Source organism: Sorghum bicolor, chromosome 1 (assembly GCF_000003195.3).
Source record: "Sorghum bicolor cultivar BTx623 chromosome 1, Sorghum_bicolor_NCBIv3, whole genome shotgun sequence".
NCBI lineage: Eukaryota > Viridiplantae > Streptophyta > Magnoliopsida > Poales > Poaceae > Sorghum > Sorghum bicolor.
The window spans coordinates 55,560,245-55,582,503 of NC_012870.2; the positions used below are offsets into that span (position 1 = coordinate 55,560,245).

Consider the following 22,259-nt stretch of genomic DNA (forward strand, 5'->3'; position numbering starts at 1 on the left):
GCATGAAACCACTGCAGAAACTCTTGAGTTCATCTTTGCTCAGGGACGAGCAAAGGTTAAGCTTGGGGGAGCTTGTTGACGGTCCTTAATGCTCACATTTAACTGTCAACTAATCATGGAAAAGGACCTATATGCAACCAACACCCAGACTCAGGGTTTTATCTGACACAATTCCACGAGTTTTGGTGTTTGTCTATTTCTGCAGAGGGTTATCAGGAAATACGGAAGAAAGGCCGACACGTCGGGTGTACATAGAGATATTAACGTGCCTCGCAATTTTCTATCATCTAGAAGACTCCAGAAGCCACGGGAACAAACGGGAAGCCGAGAGGGCTCAGGGACAGGGCGCCCGCCCAGCTACAGTGTCCAATTCGGACCCGTTTCGCGGATCACGCTCCACCAACCTAAAGGATCAAGGAAAACCGTGCGATTAATGTCGGTTTGATCCGACTGCCCAGATTCATCTGAAAAGACTATATAAGCAAGGCCCCCTGGCCCCTGGAGAGCATACCTCTTCTACAGAATCAAAGTTAGGGTTTCAATTCTTCATCCAAGTAGAGAGGATCCCTCTAGTTCATCTAGTTCTAGTTCTAGTTAGTTCTAGTTGTAATCTAGAAAATAGGGAGAGAGAAGAGGAGAGCGGAGGAGGAGGAGCTGGATCTGTCGGATCTTCCTCAACATTATACTTTTACAGCAACTGGTTCGTTCTTCATCGTTCTCCAAGTTCTTCAATTCATAATTCCTAAGTTCTCTAATTACTTTTATTTACATTCAAGTTATTTATTGGATTCCCGCTTGCATCAAGTGCTCTAGTCTTTATAACGCTAGAGTAGTAATTAATAGATTAGACGTGGTTTTTAGTCTTGCAATTACCTGGAATTGCACCCAATACTGCGGATTGTTGTGGTAGCCCTAGGGTAGTGACAGCCCTAACGGTCGACGTATTCCACCTCGTTCGGATCGGTGTTTGTAGGACCGTAGTCAGACCTTCCTAGCCCCCTTCTCATCTCTTTCTGTGGTTAGTGTTCTGATGTCCCGAAATAAATAATCTTTGAAGTAATTCTTGATTCCTAGATCAACTAGAGAACTCTGAGGAAACTTCCTCTCTTCCCACCAAAAATAATTATATAGTTATCCTTGGGCGATCTTGAATCTTAATTGGTACACTCATGTTCCCTGTGGAAAATCGATACTCTAGAATACTCCCGGGTGAAAACTACATTGGTATCCGTGCGCTTGCGGATTTTTCTGTTTGCGTTTAAAATACCCAACAATGGCCCGGTGTCAAATACACCCTCTCCGTGTACGGGTCCGGTGTGCACCGGACGCGCTCGGTGCCCACTTGACCATGTCCGGTGGTTTGAAAGTGACCATTAGAGATTGACGCGCGAGTTTCAAAGAGTGGACACGTGGCCGTCATCTGAGCACAGAACGCAACATTCCAGCGTCTGATGGGTCACTGGTTGCGTGTTTGGTGACCCTGTTTACTGTCCAGTGAAAGCCAACGGCTCTGTTCATTTGAGGAGCTTATAAATGGTTGTTGGCTGACTTTGGGATCTTCTCTCTTGCACTTTTGAACACTTGAGGCATACTTTGAGCTAGAGAACACTCCCTCCACTCATCTTCTTGCTTGATTACCAATCCTAGTGAGATTGAGTGAGATTCAAGTGCATTGTTTAGTGGTTGTTTACAGGATCTTGAGGTATCTGAAGGGAACCCCTGAAAGAGGGTTATGGTTTAAGAAGAATGGGCACCTTGATTCTGAGGGCTACTATGATGGTGATTGGGCGAGTAGTAAAGATGATAGGAGGTCTACATCTAGATATTGTGTGTTTGTGGGAGGCAATCTTGTCTCATGGAGAAGCAAGAAGCAAGCAGTTGTGGCTCGGTCTCCTGCGAAGGCTTAGTATAGGGCAATGGCATTGAGCTTGTGTGAGATGTTGTGGTTAAAAGACTTGCTAAAGGAGCTGCGGGTGCTAAGAACTGAGACAACGATGCTTCATTGTGATAACATTGTTGTAATCAATATCGCAAACAATCCGGTCCAGTTTGTGCACTAAGCATGTAGAGATTGATCGATTCTTCATCAAAAAAAACTAGATAGTGGGGTTCTAAGTTAAAGCATGCAAAATCGAGTGAGCAATTAGCGGACTGTTTTACAAAGGGTCTAGGACATAGTAAAGTTGAGTTAAGTTGTAGCAAGATGGGCATGTTAGATATCTTTAGCCCATCTTAAAGGGGAGTGTTGGTTAAATAATATATTATAAAGGGATTCATATGTAAAAGTTAGAAGAAGAAATAGACTCTCTTTGGTCTGGATGCTGCCAGACAGAGTTTCCCCCAAATCAACAATCTGCAATACCATGAATGGCTTTCGTGGCGTTGTATATCCCTTGTGGAACAACAAAAATAGATGTGGGTGAAAGCATAACTTTGAATTGGTGCTTTTTTAGATTGATTGAATCGGTATAACTTGCGGATAGCAAACTAGTCACATGCCCACAAGGGTGAGGGCTACTGGGCTGACTTCATCTGAGAGGGCCTATGATCCAAGGCCTGCAACCACAATAGGCAAAGGGGACCGTCGGAATAGGGCAACCTAATCGAAGGTAGAACCACTAGAGGCCGGTGATGACGGCTAGCGATGCAGCGTGGTTAGCTATCCTGTAGTGTTTTGGTTGGTATTAGGCTCGCAGACGGACGAGGTTTTATAAGAACCCATATCCCATAAAATTATGCTTTGTTGTAGATGTGGACTAGCTGCAATTTTGTTTTAGGAAATGGATTAGCTGTAGCTTTTTTTTTGAAATGGACTAGCTGCAAAAAAAATAAAAAAATCGAGGAAATGGACTAACTGCAACTTGTTTGCGGCATCATGTGACTGTGAGCTGTTCCGCGAAGCCCATTGGACGAGAGCGCAAGCCCGCAACGTCCCGCAAGAACCCGCAACAATGGTTGCGACCTGCCTCTGCCGAACATCCAACGACAACCCGCTCCTCGTTCAAGCCAGGCGATCGATGTTCCGGCGGGTGTCTACCGGCTGTGAGCTCAGGGTGGTGGGCGCGCGCGGAGGGGGGGACGAGGAGTTCATCTTCCCCGGCGGCGATTCCGACATTCCGTGGAGAGTAGGGTACTGCATGCAGGGCCCTGTGTAGTACACGGCCGATGTCGCCGTCCACGCATGGCAGCCGGCGACGACGTCCACGAAGTTCGAGCACGGACGACGAGCACGCGCATCCCTGGCCGCTGTGGTCCCTGTCCGTTTCCGGCTTTCCGCCCCGGGTCGTGGACAGCCACAAACCCGACCCCCGCCGTCGCTTTCGTTCCAAGAAGAGGATGAGAGATTCAAGTGATCGATCACTGGTAGCCCAACGTTCTCAATCCCAATTCGCAACCCAACCCCATCCTCGCTCGCTGCGCGCCATGCCGCCGATAATTTGTAGCCACACTTCCATCGCTCGCTCTCGTTCAGTAGCTCCCCATTACATGCCGACAAATCGAGTCTCCGTCGTCATCACCTTGCCCAGCCTCCTCCCTCTGCTCAGGATGAGGGAGGAGGAGCGGCACATCAGTCGGCAACAGGAAGCCCAAACGACTGTGCCGCCTCTTCCTCCTCCTCTGCACCCCACGAACTCCACTCCATGGCCGCCACCGCCATGGTTGCGATTACTAATTTAGGCTGCCGCCATGACCCGCTCTCCTCCCTTCCCCGCGCCACGTCGGCGCCCGCCCGCTCCTGTACGCTTCCTCCTCGCCGCCGCCGATGCAGACCGCTCACTCCCCGTTCTTCTTGCTGCTCCCCGCCTTCCTCCTCCGTCTCTCCGCGCCGGGTCCTCCGGCCAACAGCAGCACTGAAGCGCATCCCTGCCGGCGACACCAGCTTCGTGGGTCCAGCCAATAATGACGCCACCACGCTTAACCACCGATCGTCATCGTCCGACCTTCGCCGAAGTCTGATCATCCCCAACTCCACCGCTAGCACCGGACACGCCACTGCTTCCTCAGGAGTGCTCCCCTCTGTACGTGAGAACGAAGACGCTCTCTTGTTAAAATTCACATCTTTTCCTCTCTAGCTGCTAGAATTGAATTGAACCCGATCGATCGATGCGTGTATATATGCAGATTCTTGGGGTGGCACATCTGGCTGTGTCGCTGGGCATTATGCTCGCCGCCGACAAGTTCCTCAAAAAGGCATTCGTCGCCGCGGGCATCAAGTTCCCAAGCGCCCTCTTCGGCATGTTCTGTGTCTTCTCCGTGCTGGTCGTCTTCGACATATTCGCGCCTCCTGTCGCCAAGGCGTTCATGAACTTCTTTGAGCCTGCCACAATGTTCATCAAGAGGTGGCTACCCGTGTTCTACGTCCCGACGCTGGTCGTGTTTCCGCTCGCCATCACGGAGATCCCAGCGGCTTCAGCGCTCAAGATTTTTGCAATCACTTGTATGTATTATTCTCGTTCTCGATCACATTTTTCATTTCATCAGAACATTAATAAACTGGAACGGCTACTTTTATACTGTTTTTGTTTTGATTTGATTTTTCCCGCTTTTTCAGTTGGTGGCTGGTTTGCTACCCTCACGGTTGCAGGATATACAGTGTTAGCTGTGAGAAACCTTGTGAAAACAGAGCTTATTCCAGATACAGAGCCTGTGAGCAAGCCGTCGCCATTTTCTACGTCGGAAATCTGGTCATGGACTGCTATATTCGTCGCATCATTTGGTGTTGCATATTTCAATCCCACGGCACTTGGTACCACCGCAAAAACATGCCTTCCTTTCCTGCTTGCTGCTAACGTGCTGGGATACATGGTTGGTTCTGGGTAAATATGCTTATATAAACTCGATCAATATGATCCAAGGTATGCAAACAGTTTATTCAGTTTTGTCTCACGATCTGGGAATTTTCAGGTTACCAGCTGGTGTCAAGAAAGTGTTGCATCCAGTCATCTCCTGCGCACTTTCTGCAGATTTGGCGGCAGCAGCGTATGGGTACCTCTCCGGGTCTGGATTTGATGCTGTGCTAGGTTCGTAATCTATAAACCATAATATATAGTCCTACAATTATATATCACAATTTTTTTTTAGTTTCAGAAGAGTTGCTACCACTGTGCTATGAATGCGGTCTCAGAAAAAAAGTGGTTTTCCAGGTGATTACCTCACAAAGGCGGCCTCTAATCCTGGAGCCGGTGACATACTGATGGGTTTCCTTGGGTCTGTGATCATATCATTTGCATTCTCCATATTCAAACAGAGAAAGGTACTACTGCACATGACATGGTTATCTTGTGACATCATTTCGGTTAAGCTCTGTTCCGCTGCAAGTGCCTTTTATCTGATCGTCGACTTGTCCATGCTCCTGAGCCCTGATTTCAGCTTGTAAAGAGGCACGCAGCAGAGATTTTCACATCAGTTGCCATTGGAGCTACATTCTCTCTGTACTCAACTGCTATCATAGGGCGCCTGGTTGGGCTAGAGCCATCGTTGACCATATCCATGCTGCCAAGGTGTATTACTCTGGCGCTGGCTTTGAGCATAGTATCTTTCTTTGAAGGTAAATCTTGGCAGTCCATCCTCCTGTGAATTTGTAGTGATTGACTCGATTCCTTAGTGTCAAATTTCCCAGCTATGTGTCTTTGCGGTAATTTGCTGAGGGGCACTGATGGCTCATGGTTTCTTGTGGTTCAGGAGTAAACTCTTCAGTAACTGCTGTCGTGGTTGTCCTTACCGGGCTCCTCGGTGCCAATTTTGTGCTAGCAGCAATGGAGAAACTTCGTCTGAACGACCCCATCTCCAGAGGAATAGCGACAGCTGCCAGGTAAGTTGCTCATATATGTCGGTCTGTCATTCAGTTCCAGTCATTCTTCATTTGTGAGCATGATTAGGTCCTGACTGAATGTACTCTTGCTTGGCTAATGGTGTAGTGCTCAAGGACTGGGAACAGCAGCACTGTCAGCCAAGGAACCCGAAGCACTCCCTTTCTGCGCCATCTCTTATAGTTTCACGGGAATCTTTGGCTCGCTGATTTGCTCGATTCCAGCAGTCAGGCAAAGCTTGATATTCATAGCTGGTTAATAGCAGGTCATGATGATCTGAATTTTAGGATTTGATGCTGTAGATAAAAGAAGCCGCTTTCTCCGTGTAAAAGAAGTCATGTTCAGAAGATGAAGAAGCAACGCCCCACATGTTGGGTCAGGATCTATTATGTGTAGGGGCTTGAAAAAAGGTGAATAGTTCCGTAATCAGGATGTAACTAAAATACTACATTTTTTGTGACAAAATACTACTACTAGAGCAAGATGGATTCATTATTTGTTTGATAGTTTGTGATGTCATCTCTCTCCCTTCCTAGAAACAAGAGATATAAAGTAGTATGTTTGATAAAAATCAACATTTTTCAGAGACAAATTACGGTATGCAGTTGGATAAAAATTAATCCAAATTTAGTTGCGAAGCAAGCACACTTAGCTAGTGGACGAATGACTCGCTGGACAGTGGCAGAGCGTGCTACAAAATGAAGGGGGGGGGGGGATTATTCAGTTGTGCTACAATAATATGACAGACAGCTACCAAAACATCAATTATAAAGTAGGACTATAAAAGCAAAGCTGCAGAAGCCTGAGTTATCAGACGAAAAAAAACTCGTTCTAACAGTTGCGGTTGCCTAACGACTACACGTGTATTACTGATGCTGCATGTAAGCTTGCTTCGTGTAGAGACCTGCTTCAAAATTTGCCGTGGGCAAGCAGGGGTCGGAGCCCAGCTTCGCCTCTACGTAGCTCGTCTGCGTCGCTGGAGATGGAATAATGAGGTTGACACTTAACAGGCACATGGGGCCAACAGACATGGGTCAAGTGGTTGTGGATAATGTTTACCAAGCATGTGTTGTGACCATTTAGGAGGGCTTTAGGTGATGTGTTAGAGTTGTGCAAGCTAGAGGTTGAGCTCCTAATCAAGAGATAAAAGTAGTGACTAGGAATTGAATAAACTTTGAGAAAAAAAGAAGAAAAATCATGAGCTTGGGCATGGCAACTTAACTCTAAGGTTTGAGTGGTCCTTGGGTCACCAAAATTATGGTTAGGCATTGCTTCTTCTTGCTTCCTAGTGAGGGAGAGGGATTTGACCATTGCAGACGTGGTGACTGCGCCCGCTGAATGATCGCCTCAACTATGTCTGCTTACCTCGCGACTTGCTCTCTCGTCCCAATGGTCGCTGGGATCGTGGCAACGGGAGAGCACCTACCCTTCGTTTTAGCTTTCGCCTAGCTTGTTATTCTGTTACTCTTGCTTTGTACCCCAGGCGTGTTGCCTGTAACTGGTGTTGCTTCCTTTTCTTATGAGTCACAATCTGCGCTCCCACGATCGTTGCTTTCGCATTGTTTCCTAGAACGTTAGAGGTCTTGGCGACTCGGACAAATGCAGAATTGTGCATGAGCTGTTCTCTGATGCGAAACCAAACATTGTCTGCATCCAAGAATCTAAACTCGTTGATTTCTCGCTATTCAAAGCTAAAACGTTCCTCCCTCGTCACCTCTCCTCTTCGCTCGCCTCGGTGAACACTGTAGGAACCTGTGGTGGTTTGATCACTGCGTGGGACCCGGCCCTCTTCACCTTGACCGCCCACTCTTCAAACCAGTTCTGTCTCTCTACCTCCCTCTCCTGTAATGCTTCCAATTACGATTTCACCGTAACCAACGTCTATGGGCCATCTGATCACTCCCTCACTGCCCAGTTCCTGCAGTGCCTTCGGGTCACCACGATGGCCATCCAAGGTGCCTGGGTTCTGCTGGGCGATTTCAATCTAATTCGCCAGCCTGCAGACAAAAGCAACGGCATCATCAATTCTGCGCTGGCTGATGCCTTCAACCAAACCATTGATGAGCTCGCGATAACCGAGGTCAACTTGTCTGATCGCCGTTTCACTTGGACAAACAAGCAATTTTTCCAATTCTTGCAAAACTGGACAAAGTTTTTACCAATATTTCCCTCGATCAGCTCTTCCCGCTGGCGAGTCTAGCCTCCCTGCCTCGTCCTACCTCGGACCATACCCCCTTACTCCTGTCCCTTTCGTCCAACATTCCCATGTCCTCTTCCTTCAGGCTCGAAAGCCACCTCCTCAAGAATGAAAGCTTCCTCACCTCTATTGTTCAAGCTTGGCACTAGGCTCCGACGTGCTCAGACGCTGCAGGGCAGCTTGTCGCGTGCATCAAGTCCTCGAGGGCCGCGGCTAAGGTTTGGAGAAGGTGTAACAGGGCACCACCACAAATTATCCAAAACTGTCAATTCATCATCCAACTTTTTGACTACTTTGAGGAAACCCGCCTTCTTTCAATAGCTGAGTTTCAGGTCCGCCTTAAGGCTCAGGAGCGGTTACAGCTGGAGATCAAGACCAAAGCAGCTTACTGGCGACAGCGCAGCAAGCAGAAGCACATAAAAGCATGCGATGAAAACACTGCATACCACCATGCACATGCAACCAACAGAATGCGACGCAAGTACATCAGAATGATCAGAGTAGATGGGCAAGAGATCGCCAGTCACGTGGGGAAGATGGAGGCGCTATCAACCTTCTTTAAATCTATCATTGGCGTGCCTGGCCATGCTGCACCGATCGACCTGGATCCCCTCTACGTGGGCTCTGCTAGACCATCTGAGGCCCTTTCGTCAGCCTTCTCATCTGACGAGCTCAAAAAGTCTGTGTTCGCAATGAACAGACTAAGTGCACCAAGGCCCGATGGCTTTGGCCCACCTTTCTTCTGTGCAGCCTGGAACTCAGTAAAGGACACAGTTCTAGCCTTTGCAGATGCCTTCTACAATGGCACCGCTGATCTAGACAGGATCAACAGATCACACATGGTACTATTGCCAAAGAAGCCGGATGTCGTGGAAGTCAATGCCTTTCGGCCAGTTTGCCTGCAGAACTGTGCTCTCAAGATCATTTCTAAAACCCTCACAACCAGGCTGCAGTCGGAGATTCCAGGCCTCATTGATATCCAGCAAACAGGTTTTGTGAAGGGTAGATCCATCTCGGACACCTTCATCTATGCAGTCGAGCTTGTTCAGACTTGTCACAAAAGGAAAAAGGCTGCAATTGTCCTCAAGCTTGACTTCGCTAAGGCCTTTGATACTGTTAGCTGGGTCGGTCTCCAGAAAGTTCTATTGGCAAGGGGTTTTGATCAAAGATGGATTTCGTGGATGATGAGTCTTCTCAGCTCCTCCAAGTCGGCGGTGCTAGTGAACGGGACCCCAGGACCCTGGATCACCTGCAGAAGAGGGATTCGTCAAGGAGATCCGTTGTCCCCCTACCTGTTTATTTTGGTGGCCGAGACACTGCAACGAATGTTCAAGCAAGCAGCGGATATCAGACATCCAACCGATGACGGTATGCCTTGTGCCGTGCTGCAATACGTTGACGACACCCTGATTGTCTTCAGAGCCAAGGTCACCGCGACCTCAAGAGTCAAGGAAATTCTTGATCAGTTTGCGGATTTGAGTGGGCTACATATCAACTACGGCAAGAGCACGCTGACGCCAATACACACGGCCGAATCAACTGTCGCTCAGTGCACTCAGACCCTAGGTTGCACCATTGGAGAATTCCCCCAATGCTACCTGGGCTTGCCTCTGTCCGTCTACAAGTTGCCTATTTCAGCTTTCACGGTGTATATCCAAAAAGCAGACAAGTTCCTGAGTTCTTGGCAAGCCGACCTGCTGAACCCGATGGGAAGATCAGAGCTAGTCAACTCAGTATTGGACTCCCTGCTGGTGTACCTAATGAGCTCCCTGCAAGTCCCAGTTGCAACGATCGAGCTCATGGACAAAAAACGCAGAGCCTTCCTTTGGTCTGGTGACAAAAACGGAAGATCTTCCCCGGCTGCCTGCCTCGTGGCCTGGATAAAAGTATGCTATCCAAAAGAACAGGGTGGTCTCGGCATTAGGGACCTTGGAATCCAAAACATCTGCTTACTCCTAAAGTTAATCCATAGGTTGCACTGCCCAAAGTCTTATGCATGGGCTTCTTAGGTGCAAGGTCGTGCATCCTTGGTTACTCTCACTGGTGATCTGTTTGGAGACCATTGGAAGACGTTGTAAGACCTGCTGCCATTATATCAAGCCATCACTTCCGTGGTCCTTGGGGATGGTCGTAATTGTTCCTTCTGGTTTGATGTTTGGCTGGGAGACGAATGCATGGCAGATAGGTATCCGGAGCTGCTCACTCACTGCACGAACTCTTCGTTGTCCGTCTATGACATTCTGAGCAGGGGAATACAGTCAGTTCTTGTGCCTAGGTTGTCGGAGATTGCCGATGCTCAATTACACTCGGTGCAACAGCTGCTGAATCAAACGGTTCTCTCCAATGAACCAGATAAAAGGCAATCGGCCTTCCTCAGGCCGGACCAAAGCTTGGACACTGCAGCTATCTACAGGATGATCTAGGCAAAAGGGCAGGAGTCTGACCCCAAGGCGGTGTTCATCTGGAAAAGCTTGGCGCCCCCAGAGTCAAAATGTTCATGTGGGTCCTAATGAAGAGGAAAGTCCAATGTCGGGAAGTCCTTCTCAAGAAAAGAGTCGTTGACTCTGCAATTTGCGAGATCTGCAGCCTTCAGGTCGAGTCTCCAGAACACATCATCCATGGCTGCTCAATTGGGATGGAAGTATGGACTCGGCTGCGTCTGCAGTCCATGCTGACGGCGAACGTCTCTGAAATGCACTTGGTCAGCAACCGATCACTATCGCCTATACCTGAGTTGCCCACTTTCCTATCCCTAATCTGCTGGCACATCTGGAAGGCACGAAACGCCCGTGTTTTCAGACAGGAAACAGTGTTAGTCGACCAACTGCTCATCAATTGCAAGGCAACAACTGAACTCTGGCAATTTAGATTCCATGTTTCTAAGAGGGCTGTCGTGCCTACCTGGTGTAACATCCTTTCAATGGCTAGACAGGAGTAAAGCTTGAAGTTAGAAGTTAGAAACAACTAGCCTCTCCATCTGCAACTTCGCTGTTGCGTCTATTGTAATTGCTACCTATGTTACGAGCCATTTTGGGCTAAAATAAAATTGATTTTCAGGTGGGGAACGACTCCCCCCCGTTGAACCTCAAAAAAAAAGAATCTCTTGCCCAACCCGTATAAATTCAATTAGAGAGGAGATTTGAGTCCATGAGATGATTGAGCAAAGAAAGGGACTTGAGCTTACACTTGAGATGTGTGGAGCATCTAGTAACCTTCTTCTTCCATCCATGCATGGAGAAATCAAGAGTTAGGCTTTGAGGGGAGATTCCAAGGAGAACGAAAAAGGAGATTTCCTGAGCTCACCCAAGAATCGAGTTGAGATGATCTTCTCCTCGAGATGTTGAAGCTTTGTTTCATCCTTGATCTTATTTTTCTTCTTTTCTTTTTCTTCTTTCTCTCCTTCTTACTTGTTCTTGCTCCTTCACTTGAGATAGAGAGAGAGAGAGAGAGAGAGCATGCATGAGTGAGTGAATGAATGGCAGGGTGAGTGGAGAAGGGCTAGATCACTAGATGGGGATCTTCACTTCAAGCTGACAGGTGGATCCAAGGCAAGGGATAGATAGACAACTCATCCAAACTGATTATACCGACTAAGTGTTCTAGCGGACGTTCCAAGAGGACACTAAATTTGGAGTTTTTGGATTTGAAGGAAGGAGATTGATGTTTTTTTAGGAAAGAAAGGAGATCGATGTTGGGACCATGATCTTCACATAGAAGAGTTGGTAGGAACCCTTTTTTTTGTGAAGTAGTTGGTAGGAACCTTTGGAGAGTTAGGGAGGTGCATCTTGGGTGATACCTTGGAGAATCTCATTGAGTCAACTATAGAGTTGACCAAGATTGATTTTGATTGGCTTAGGTCGATTAAAGCGGATCATGAGAGTTTGATAAGTGAATTTGAAGTCCTTGTCATGTAGAAAGTGGATCAATGGCTTGGGTCTGAATTTAGTGAGCGTTTTGGTGAGTGTCTTGGGTTTTGACGGGCGTTTCTAAAGAAGTTTAAGTTGGAACAACTATTGGGTCATGACAGAGTTGGTCCTCTACTCTTGCCTCGCCCCCGTCATCTCTGTGTGCTTCGTGCACTTGGACCCCCCCTCCACTACTACATGTCTTACATGCCCTTCGCACCCTGCCCTGACAACACCATCTCCCTCATTGGGCCCTTTCTCCTCCGCGGATGCCATTCGCTCTCGCGTCGTGCTTCTTCCCCACTTACATCCAAACTCTTGTCGTGATGTGCAAGCTATATCTTAACAAAATTTATATATTACTATATCTACAATCAATCCTATTGACTCTTCATGAGAGTACACTTTACCAGACTCGCCATAGTACTCTTTATTTTTTATTCATTGATTTGAACTTTTGCTAGATTTTTGCGAAAATTGAATTTTGCCAGATGAACGCCCTAATTCACACGGCAGGCCGGTCATACATACAACAGCGTAGTGGAGATGGGTACTAGGCCCATGGGCCGCGAGTTTGGTGTTGCAGCTGGATGGGCCGCCGCTGCCGCACGCACGTATCGTATTGGCATTGGGCAGTCCGCAGGAAGGCGTCGTCTCCGACTCGTCGCAGCCGTCGGGCAGGGCTTGTCTTCCTTGCACTTGCAGTCGAGTCCAGACCTGCGGAGATAGGTAGAGCCGTAGAGAGATAGATCTACTAATCGACCGATCCGGATCCTTCCCTTCCATCTCACGGCAAGTATCTCCCCCCTTCCCCTCTCCTCCTGCCACACCTCCGCCACCGCTAGGGTTTTATTTTGACAATTGCTGTTGCTGGTGGTTGTTACCAGTCGTCTCCCTCGCAGCCGCAGTCGCCGTAGCAGATCTTCTCTCAAACCCTACCGACCAACAGCTGCTTGCTCGGGACGGGAACCTGAGTTGGCGTTGCGATGGCGCTGCAGTACGTGGAGGCGCAGCGGCAGGCGCGCCCGGACCTCGCCGACTGGTACGCCTCCCTCGCCGACCTCTACCAGCGGAAGCTATGGCACCAGCTCACCCTCAAGCTCGACCAATTCCTACAGCTCCAGGCCGCACAGGTTCGCTTCCTTTTCCTCCGCCTTCCTCATCTTAGGGTTAGTTAATCTTAGGGTTAGTTAGTTAGTTAGTTAAGGCTTGATGGATGGATTACAGATGCCTTCGTTCATATGGCGGATCTCGCCGCAAACCCACCCCGCCTCTTAGACTTCCCATGCTTTAGTAAGATTTAAGAGTTGTGACTGGATAATTGTTGCCAGCCTAATTATTTTGAGTTACTTTTGTGGGGGAATTGCATAGTAGTCTACAGTATTTGGTCAATTCTTTGTTGCTCATGGTTCTCAATTTGATTCCGATATATGCTGTGAGCTTCACCAGCTTGTGTCTTGACTGATAAAACTTTATATGCATGTTGTTCGAGTATCCTTCTTTAGTTCCAGTTTGCTTTAGTCAAACATAATTGAATTGGATAAAAAAATTACCAAGGAGTTGTTCTGGTTATCTTCATTTGAATGCTACAAGTGATATCTATCACGCATATTACATATTACATGAATTTCCACTGAACTAAACTTAGATGCTGGATGAATGTGCAATTGCTAAAGAACAATGATGTTGAAAGAAAACCAGAGCAGGCTGAGTTGCTTCTTTCAATTGTTCATTGCCTTGTTTAATAAAATACCTAACGTAATTATCGATATCTCATGTACCTATTTGTTTTCTCAAGAGTTTCTTTGTCCTCTGGACGTATTACTTACTCTTGTTGTGGCTTGACTACCTATGATGATTGAAAGTTTGCCAAATTTATATTGTTCCATGCCATTTCTCCTGCTGCGATTTTTGTGCCCTTTTGTCTTTTATGATTCTAACGCCACCTTTTCTTCTACAGACCGGAGACACTATCATTCAGCTCTACAACAATTTCATCACCGACTTTGAGACCAAGATTAATCTGCTCAAGCTTGCCCATTTTGCGGTGATAGCTTCTCGCCAGTACCCTGATAAGGATGCTGCAATTACTTTCTTAGAGGGGGTGATCACAAAGCTGCGTGAGACTAGAGAGTCGCGGATTAATGAACCAATTCTCTATGTGAAGATGCAAATTGCAGCTATTAATCTTGAGAAAGGAAACCAAAAGGAGTGCAAAAATTTGTTGGACGATGGGAAAACCACTCTGGATAGTATGACTGATGTCGATCCCACAGTTCATGCTAGCTTTTACTGGATATCATCTCAATACCACAAGGCCCGCCAAGAATTTGCAGAGTTCTATAAGAACGCTCTTCTCTATCTGGCCTACACAACTGTGGAGTCTCTATCTGAGTCATTCAAGCTAGTATGTTTCATCATCAATAACATTTGAACTATAAACAAAACTTCAGTTTAAATGTTCATCTGATTTATTGACTATATTCTCTATCTTGTCAGGACTTGGCTTTTGATCTTTCTCTAGCAGCGTTGTTGGGTGATAACATTTACAACTTTGGGGAGTTGTTAGCTCACCCAATTGTAAGTAATTCTTTGGTTGTGCATGGCTCCATCTGTTATCATCCTTAATTTTTGTGTATTTTAGTTTTCTTTTAATTGTATGATTGTATCCATTCCACTTGCTAACTTCATTAGCTCTTTTGTAGCTTTATAGTAATATATTGGTTGTGCATGACTGTGCATGACTTCTTCTGTTATCATCCATAATTTTTGTGTATTGTAGTCTTCTTTTGATGGTATCCATTCCACTTGCTAACTGCTTTAGTTCTTTTATGCCTTTATAATTATAATAATTATATGTACTCAAAATATCAGTGGCATAATTATTAAATTATCAGTGTGTTGGTTATCTGCGCGGTTATTGGTTGGTCAATAAATTCAAGCTTTAAATGTAATACTGATGGACTTACTATAGACACTTGTAATGTATTTGTCATCAGAGTAATTTAGTTGCATTTTCTTTGGTTGACATTGAAGATGGTACAGTAAATCGTCTAGAAAAAATTAATTTGGATAGACTATCCTGTTTGAGCGTTAGACCTTTTAATTAAATCATAACTAGAGTATTTTTTTGTGATTTTGTACTTTGATCTAAAAGTTAGTTTTATATCTGTACCCTTAGATCAATAGTCTTATTGGAACCAAGGTGGAGTGGGTTTATCATATGTTACAAGCATTCAACACCGGCAACCTTGCTCTCTACCAAGAACTTTGCAGGGTTCACAATGCTGCTCTTACTGCACAACCAGCTTTGGTGCAGAATGAGCGGAAGCTGCTTGAGAAAATCAATATTCTTTGTCTGATGGAGATAATCTTTAGGTAATTTTTGTGGAATCCCTCTTTTCTAATGTCATCTCCATTTTCTTTTCCTTTGACATGTTATTGTCTTCATTGTCAGCCGGCCATCTGAAGATAGAACTATTCCATTAAGTGTTATTGCCGAGCGGACTAAGCTTTCAATCAGTGACGTGGAGTATCTTCTTATGAAGAGCCTCTCGGTAATTTGATTGATATTCTTTTTAGCACAAGATATTATTGTCATGGTCATCATATTTTCAATGGAAACTTCATTATTTGAATTATCTAATTTCTTGGGAAATCAAAGTCTTGTGGCCATCACATTTTACTCCACATTTATGATTGTTTTATTGGGATGTTTGTCTATCACCGCAGACATGTTTGTTGCCTTGTTTTACTACTTTAGTGTTTGTGTCCATTGGAACTATGCTTTCCTTCAAGCCATTGAACGTAGTAATATTTCATTAATAGTTCCCGTCTTAGCCTAATGTAAGATAAGAATTTATTAGTTTCACTACTTTGTAAGAATATAAGTTGTTTTTAGTCTCACTGCTATCAGCTCATTCTTGCACAAGTGGAGCATGTTGTCTTTTTACTTAGTTGTTGAAGTATCACTGGAGTCTTGGGTTTTGACGTGTTTGTGTTTCCATTGTTTCATTTGACTGTCTTACGTCTGGCAATCCATTTGTAACATTTCTGCTTTGTTTTCAAATGCAGGTTCATCTTATTGAGGGAATAATTGATGAAGTGGACAGTACAGTTCATGTCTCGTGGGTCCAGCCCAGAGTGCTTGGAATTCCACAGGTTAAGGCTTTGCGCGACCGCCTGGATGCCTGGGTTGGAAAGGTGCATACCACATTGCTTTCAGTTGAGGCGGAAACCCCTGATCTTGTTGCTGCGTAATTTCGCAGCTGTTACACTCCGCAAGATGCTTGGTCAGCAAGGTCTCATTGCAAAATGGGAGATGCTTTGTGTGACACTTGTAGTCATTTGCTGGATAATGAAACCTGCTGCCCTGAGCGTTTGTCTGCCTGCGTCCTACTGATCGGGGCCTGTAATTTCTTTTTTTGATGTCCTCTGGACATGGATGGTTAGAACTTCACGCAGTGTCACGAAGACGGGACCAATGGATTGAAAATTTCATACTAGGGTGTTACTGTAGTTTTCCCCAGTTGAATTTAATTTGTAACCAAGTTTATACTCTGTTGGACGTGGATGCAGGAGAATCTTGCTGGAACTTGAGTTGTGCCTGATTTTTTTCATGTTGCATTGGGATAAATCGTTTGTTATCACCTATTCTTATTCTCTGCCATCGCGTTGTGGGCCCGGATGGCAATGTGACGTTTGTATGTTGCAGCTGGGTTATTAACTTTATCTGCCATCGATAAACCTGTTGGATAGTGCCGGCCTATGCTCGTATCCACTGGCTAAAAATCTACTCTACCTGCTAAAATACCTATACCGGCACACCGGAAGAATTTAGATCCTGGGACTAAGACTAAAGTTTAGTCATTATATTGGGAGTTTGGATGCTAATTAGAAGAACTAAACATAAGCTGATTATAAAATAAAATTAATTACACATATGGAGAACAATATGTGAGATGAATCTATTATGGTGCCTAGCTTAGGATGATGAACTTCATGTGTTTCCTAAAATCATACTCTAGGTTATGGTGCCTAGCTTAGAAAAATATAGAGCATGTTTTTAGGAAAAATATGAATCTGGTTTCATATTCTTCCAAGTTAAAATTTTTTCTAATGTCAAATCTGATTTTTAGTATAAAAAAAACCATATTTATCCTAGATTAAATATTTAGATAGTTTTTTTTGGAAAAAAATATTTCTATAACTTTTTTATGAGCATGATTTAGGGTTTTCCAAGCAAAACAAACTTAAGTCAAATTTTAGTATTTTAAATGCATATTTATCTAGAAAAAATTTTAGACTTATATTTTTTTACAGTCTATTTGACCTCTGAGTCCGACTTATCTATCTCGTTGAGTGACATAGCATCACGTAGGATGGTTGATATGGTGCCACTTTTAAAATCGTTTAGAGGCAAATCAAAATAGTTTAAGAGTTGAAGCAGTTTTCCTTATTGTGGATTTTTTTGCGAGACTCACAGATGCAGACGCTCGCATACACGAGCGTACACTCATCCCTATACGCATACCCTACCCCTATGAGCATCTCGAAGAACCAAGTTGGACTGACAAATCTTGAGATTGACGAAGTCACCACAGTCACCTCGTTGTCGGCGGGCACATCGCCTACTGCTGAAAGCAAAGCACCGTTAAAAATCTGGAATAAATCCATGAAAATATGAGCATTCTCGTGTCAAGTCGGGCACTTGAACCCGTCCACCCAGGTTCAAGTCCTTGACTTGGCATGTGTGCTCGTATTTTTCTGAATTTATTTCAGAATTTAACGGCGTTATGCTTTTAGTGATAGATGATGTTCTCGTTGACAACGAGACGTCTGTAATGACTTCGTTAATTTATTGGCATAATCTTTTGAAGGTGCTTATAGGAGAATTGCGTATATATATTCATGTGACTGAATGTGCGTATGCGTTGATTGTCTGCGTTGTGTTTTTTTTTAAAAAAAACACAGATATAACTCATTTTTTAAGAGAGTTGAGAGCAGAACTTTTCCATTTGTAGGACGTGGACGTGGACATGGGCTCAGTCTGGGCCGCACGTTCATGGGCTACCGCCAGCTGAAGGCGAGCTCCATTCAGCGAGCCGACACACCGCCGCCGTGCGGCAGCCAACCGGCGGCGTTTGAGCGCCGCGCCGTTGCTTGTGTTCCCTACTTCCCTCCCGCGTGTGGTCTGCGCTTGCAATGCTAGCGACGACGCCTCCGTACCCGCTCACTTGCTTCCATGCTCCACGGCGCGCGCAGGAGGACGGCGCCGCTCCCTGCCGCGCTCGCAGCCGCCTTCTTCGCTTCCAAGCCCCAGCCTCAGCCTCTGCCGCAGCTGCCAACGCCGCAGATCGTCGAAGCCGCCGTCGCGCGCTGCCCCTCAGACGGCCTCGCGCTCTCCTTCTTCCTGTGGTGTGCCCGCCGCCCCGGCTATTTCCACCCGCCCTCCTCCTTCGACCGCCTCCTCCCCGCCGCCTCCCGCTTCGCCTCCCGCCTCGGCACCGCCAACGAGCTTATCCGCGAGCTCCAGGCCCTCGGCGTCCCCGTCAAGCCCCAGACTTTCCTGCTCCTGCTCAGGCTTTACTGGCGCGGGGGCCTATACCCTATGGTGCTCGATCTGTTCGATCAAATGCGCCTCTGGGGATTCCAACCCAATGCCTTCGCCTGGAATGTCGTCCTCGACGTCCTGCTCAGGACAGGCCATCTTGACGCAGCGCGACACACGCTTCAGTACTACCCGACACCCAATTACCTCACCTACGCCATTGTGCTCACTCATCTCTGCAGGGCTGGGGCCTGGTCAGGCGCCCGGAGTTGTTTTATGGAAATGCTACAGTTGGGATTTCTCCCAAGTGCAGCTTCTCTCACTGCGGTTTTTGCCTGCTGCAGTAAGGCTGGAACTGTGTCTGAGCTTCTGCAACTGCTTTCTTTCGCGCTTGTCTCGGGTTGCAAGCTCAGCTCAGCCATGTGGACATGTTTGATCGCTCGTCTGTGCCGTGAGGGGCGACTAGAGGAGGCTTGTAATATGCTGGCAAAGATGGTGGATTCTGGTTCTTCTCCTTCGGTGGTCACCTACACTCCACTTGTCAGAGGATTCTTGCGAGCTGGTAGGCATGAAAAGGCCCGCGAGCTTTTGGGATCAATGATGTCTGCCAGCTGCAGCCCAGACATTGTTTTGTATAATGTTCTGATGGACAGCATGGCAAAGGAGAGAAGATACAATGAGGCCCTGGATATTTACATGCATATTCATGGCAGTCAGATAAAGCCAGATGCATACACCTTATCTACTTTAGCTCGGGTATTACAGTTTTCACAGAATATGGGCCTTCTTCACAGGTTGATTCTACGCTCCGATATCTCTCTTGATCTTGTGGCCTGCAATTCTGTGTTGAGTGCTCTGTGCAAGTCAGGTTTTCCATCTGAAGCCATCCAGTTCTACATTGATAGAATTGAGACATGCACCAGCTCGGACAGCTACACTCATGTCGGATTACTGGATAGTTTGTGCCAGTTAGGAAGGGTAAACCATGCAATCGATGTGTACCACAATATCATTGCGAGTGCTCCTGAATCAAATGCCTATGTTCATGCAGCAATCCTCTGTGGCCTTGTTAGACAGGGTCAGAGCCTTGCGGCCTTGAGGATTTTAAGAGAGGCTGTACGGAAAAAATATGCTGTTAATTCTGTGTGCTACACTGTGGTTTTACATGGTCTTTTCTGTGTGCATCTGGTGGAAGAGGCTTTCAGGTTGTTTGACCAGATGAAAAATTCAGGATTAGCACCCAACACTTGTACATACAATGTGATGCTTCGTGGACTTTGTAGGACCAGGGATCTGCATGCTGTTAAGCAGTTGTTAACAGAAATGGAATGTGCTGATGTTAAAATGGACAGTATATCATTCAACACAGTAGCTGTGCTCCTAATTAAGTCACAGCGCATCGACTCAGCTGTTGCATTGATCAGAGACATGCTAAATCTAGGCATGAAGCCTAGTAACAGAACTTGTTCATTACTTTCTCAGTCCACTGTCTATAAATCTGTTTTGGTGGATAACACCACTCCCACTGTTGAAAGCGATGGGTCAGATTCGTCCAGTGATCTCCTTGTATGCTCAGCTTCATAGGCCATTTTATGTCAACTGTACAAACATATTATCAAGTAGGCCATCTTCTAGAAGGGATGATGAGTCCTCAATGACTTTCTGCATTCAGTAGGTGCTATACTGCCCTAAAAAAAGGTGCTGCACCTCTTTTCTTGTGTTATCCAACAGTAGCTACTGTAATTCTTAAATAGTTTACCTCAGAAATTTGAGTTTCTTAAGTGTTCTGCTGTTTTGACACCTGTCTCCTTTTTTTTCTTGAACTTATAGTATCAAGTATTTCATTTAATGTGTATATACAGAATCTGCTTAACTTCAAGCAGCACATGCAGAACAAAACCTTAGGCATGGTGGTGTGACACTTGGTAAATATCCAACAATGACAATACTTCACACCACACAAGAAATAGCTCTAGCCTCGTATCCATAGAATCATAAGGTGGATTCATGCTATTGTCATAAATGTAGCTGTTCTTGGAAACTAAAAACAGGAACGAAAACATATACACTAAGTAGTTGATTATGCTATCCATTCTTATTCTGCCATGCTCCCTCTGTCCTGAAATGCAAGGTATTGAAGGTTCAAAATTTGTCCCAAATTATAGTGTTTCTGGATTGCTCAACCTCATCCATGCCTGCCTGCCTTTTAAACCACATCCATGCATGCCTTTTAAGCACCATCTTGCACAAAATGACTCCTGTGATTGGTATATCATGCATGCATGCATTTTTAAACTATTTGTTACTAGAAAATTAAGCAAGCTGACAACCAAATTAACTAATTATTGATTTGCAAGTTAGTCTTTTGCCAGACTTCTTATATGGTCCTAAATACCTTGTATTCCAGAACCGAGTGAGTACTGGCCAGTGGCCAAGCCCATGAAGTAAACATACAACTAAACCCTGATTTTGCTTTGTATTAATTACTTGATTGTTGTGACTGTTTCTCAATTTAATTTTGATCATCCAAGGTACACCATCCATTACTATTGTTTCAGTGCTTCAGGAGAAATGACTCAGTAAACCTATCTAAACTGTTATACTTTGCACTATTATTATATAGAAGGAATCCATTAATTAATTACTTGGGAAGGGAAGTCAAATACCAGCTTAGTTTAGGCAGCTGGCCTTGTCTAGGTGGTGTATATTGAACTGCAGTTCTTGAGTTGGTTGATTCTACCAACGAGGTTTTAGAAGTCAGCTTAATTCAGGTTAATTCTTGCTGAAATACTTGACTCTTGGGAAGGGAAGTCAAATACCAGCTTAGTTTAGGCAGCTGGCCTTGTCTAGGTTGTAAGACATAATCTGCTGCCCCCTTGCTTTCTTCTTGCTGACAAGGACAGAGGCATGGTAGTGGATCAGATCATCTCATGGCTGGTCAAGTCTTTGGTCCTGTAGAGTATAAGGCAATAGGCCATACTTGTACTAGTAGAAGTACACCAGCTGTATGGCTGGTACTAGAGTAGTTGTTGGCTGATTTCAGCCTTGTACCCTAGGTGTATGTAGTTGGTAGAACTGTACCTTAGAAGGTACATGTATTGGTGTATATAAACCAGCCCAATGCAATGGAAGAACAAGTAAGTTCATTGCCACTCATTCAGTTGCAGTTTCAGTTCAAATCTGAAACTGCGTGTGTGCTGTGTGTGAGTGAGTGAGAGAGCTCAGGCTCTTCTTCTTCTTTGGAGCAGGGAAGAGGGAGAGGGGAGGAGAGCAGGTGCTGCTCACCTCGGTGCAGGGTTCCTGTGCCAACATAGGTGGTGTATATTGAACTGCAGTTCTTGAGTTGGTTGATTCTACCGACGAGGTTTTAGAAGTCAGCTTAGTTCAGGTTAATTCTTGCTGAAATACTTGACTCTGTAATAAAGAAGTGAGCCTGTTGCCAGAGTATGTCGCCTCTGGTTTATTGGTTCATGATTCAAATGGTAATTTGGATGTAGCTGTTGCTGATTCTTTGGTTTCATTCTGATTCAGGTTGGTGGACATACTGCAGTGAAAAAGATCCATATGGACAATATTACCTTGTGCAGGAAATAAAGTGGTCTGGTACTATAAATATTGGATCTTTCAGTGGACTTGCAGTCTAGATTAAGGGGTTCATACACTTGAAAATTTGAAATGATTTTGCAACATGGCCTTTCACTTGATCTGAGAGAATGTGCAGGTATGCTTTAGATATCTCACGGCTTTCACTGAAGAACTGTAACCTTGAAATAGTTTGCTATTAATGTTTTCTTGAA

At 45.5% G+C, this 22,259-nt stretch overlaps 3 protein-coding genes across 4 annotated transcripts; all 3 read left to right on the plus strand.

Moving 5' to 3' along the window:
* On the plus strand, positions 3,510–6,316 carry LOC110431860 (plastidal glycolate/glycerate translocator 1, chloroplastic-like). Of its 2 annotated transcripts, XM_021451563.1 has the most exons (8): positions 3,510–4,019; positions 4,123–4,438; positions 4,553–4,817; positions 4,906–5,021; positions 5,145–5,254; positions 5,371–5,548; positions 5,683–5,812; positions 5,919–6,316. In XM_021451563.1, exons 1-8 carry the CDS (start codon positions 3,642–3,644, stop codon positions 6,067–6,069), a joined length of 1,644 nt encoding a protein of 547 aa, XP_021307238.1. In that variant the 5' UTR covers positions 3,510–3,641; the 3' UTR covers positions 6,070–6,316. The 2 variants fall into 2 exon arrangements, with proteins under 2 accessions (XP_021307238.1, XP_021307237.1); XM_021451562.1 differs by having other exon boundaries at positions 3,522–4,019; positions 4,123–4,817.
* LOC110431646 (26S proteasome non-ATPase regulatory subunit 13 homolog B-like) lies at positions 12,551–16,563 on the plus strand. Its single transcript, XM_021450886.1, has 7 exons — positions 12,551–12,704; positions 12,800–13,045; positions 13,873–14,319; positions 14,412–14,492; positions 15,094–15,290; positions 15,370–15,469; positions 15,987–16,563. The coding sequence occupies exons 2-7, from the start codon at positions 12,899–12,901 to the stop codon at positions 16,170–16,172; spliced, it is 1,158 nt and encodes a 385-aa protein (XP_021306561.1). The 5' UTR covers positions 12,551–12,704; positions 12,800–12,898; the 3' UTR covers positions 16,173–16,563.
* LOC8055127 (putative pentatricopeptide repeat-containing protein At1g16830) lies at positions 17,959–22,186 on the plus strand. Its single transcript, XM_021450826.1, has 2 exons — positions 17,959–20,160; positions 21,994–22,186. The coding sequence occupies exon 1, from the start codon at positions 18,157–18,159 to the stop codon at positions 20,044–20,046; it is 1,890 nt and encodes a 629-aa protein (XP_021306501.1). The 5' UTR covers positions 17,959–18,156; the 3' UTR covers positions 20,047–20,160; positions 21,994–22,186.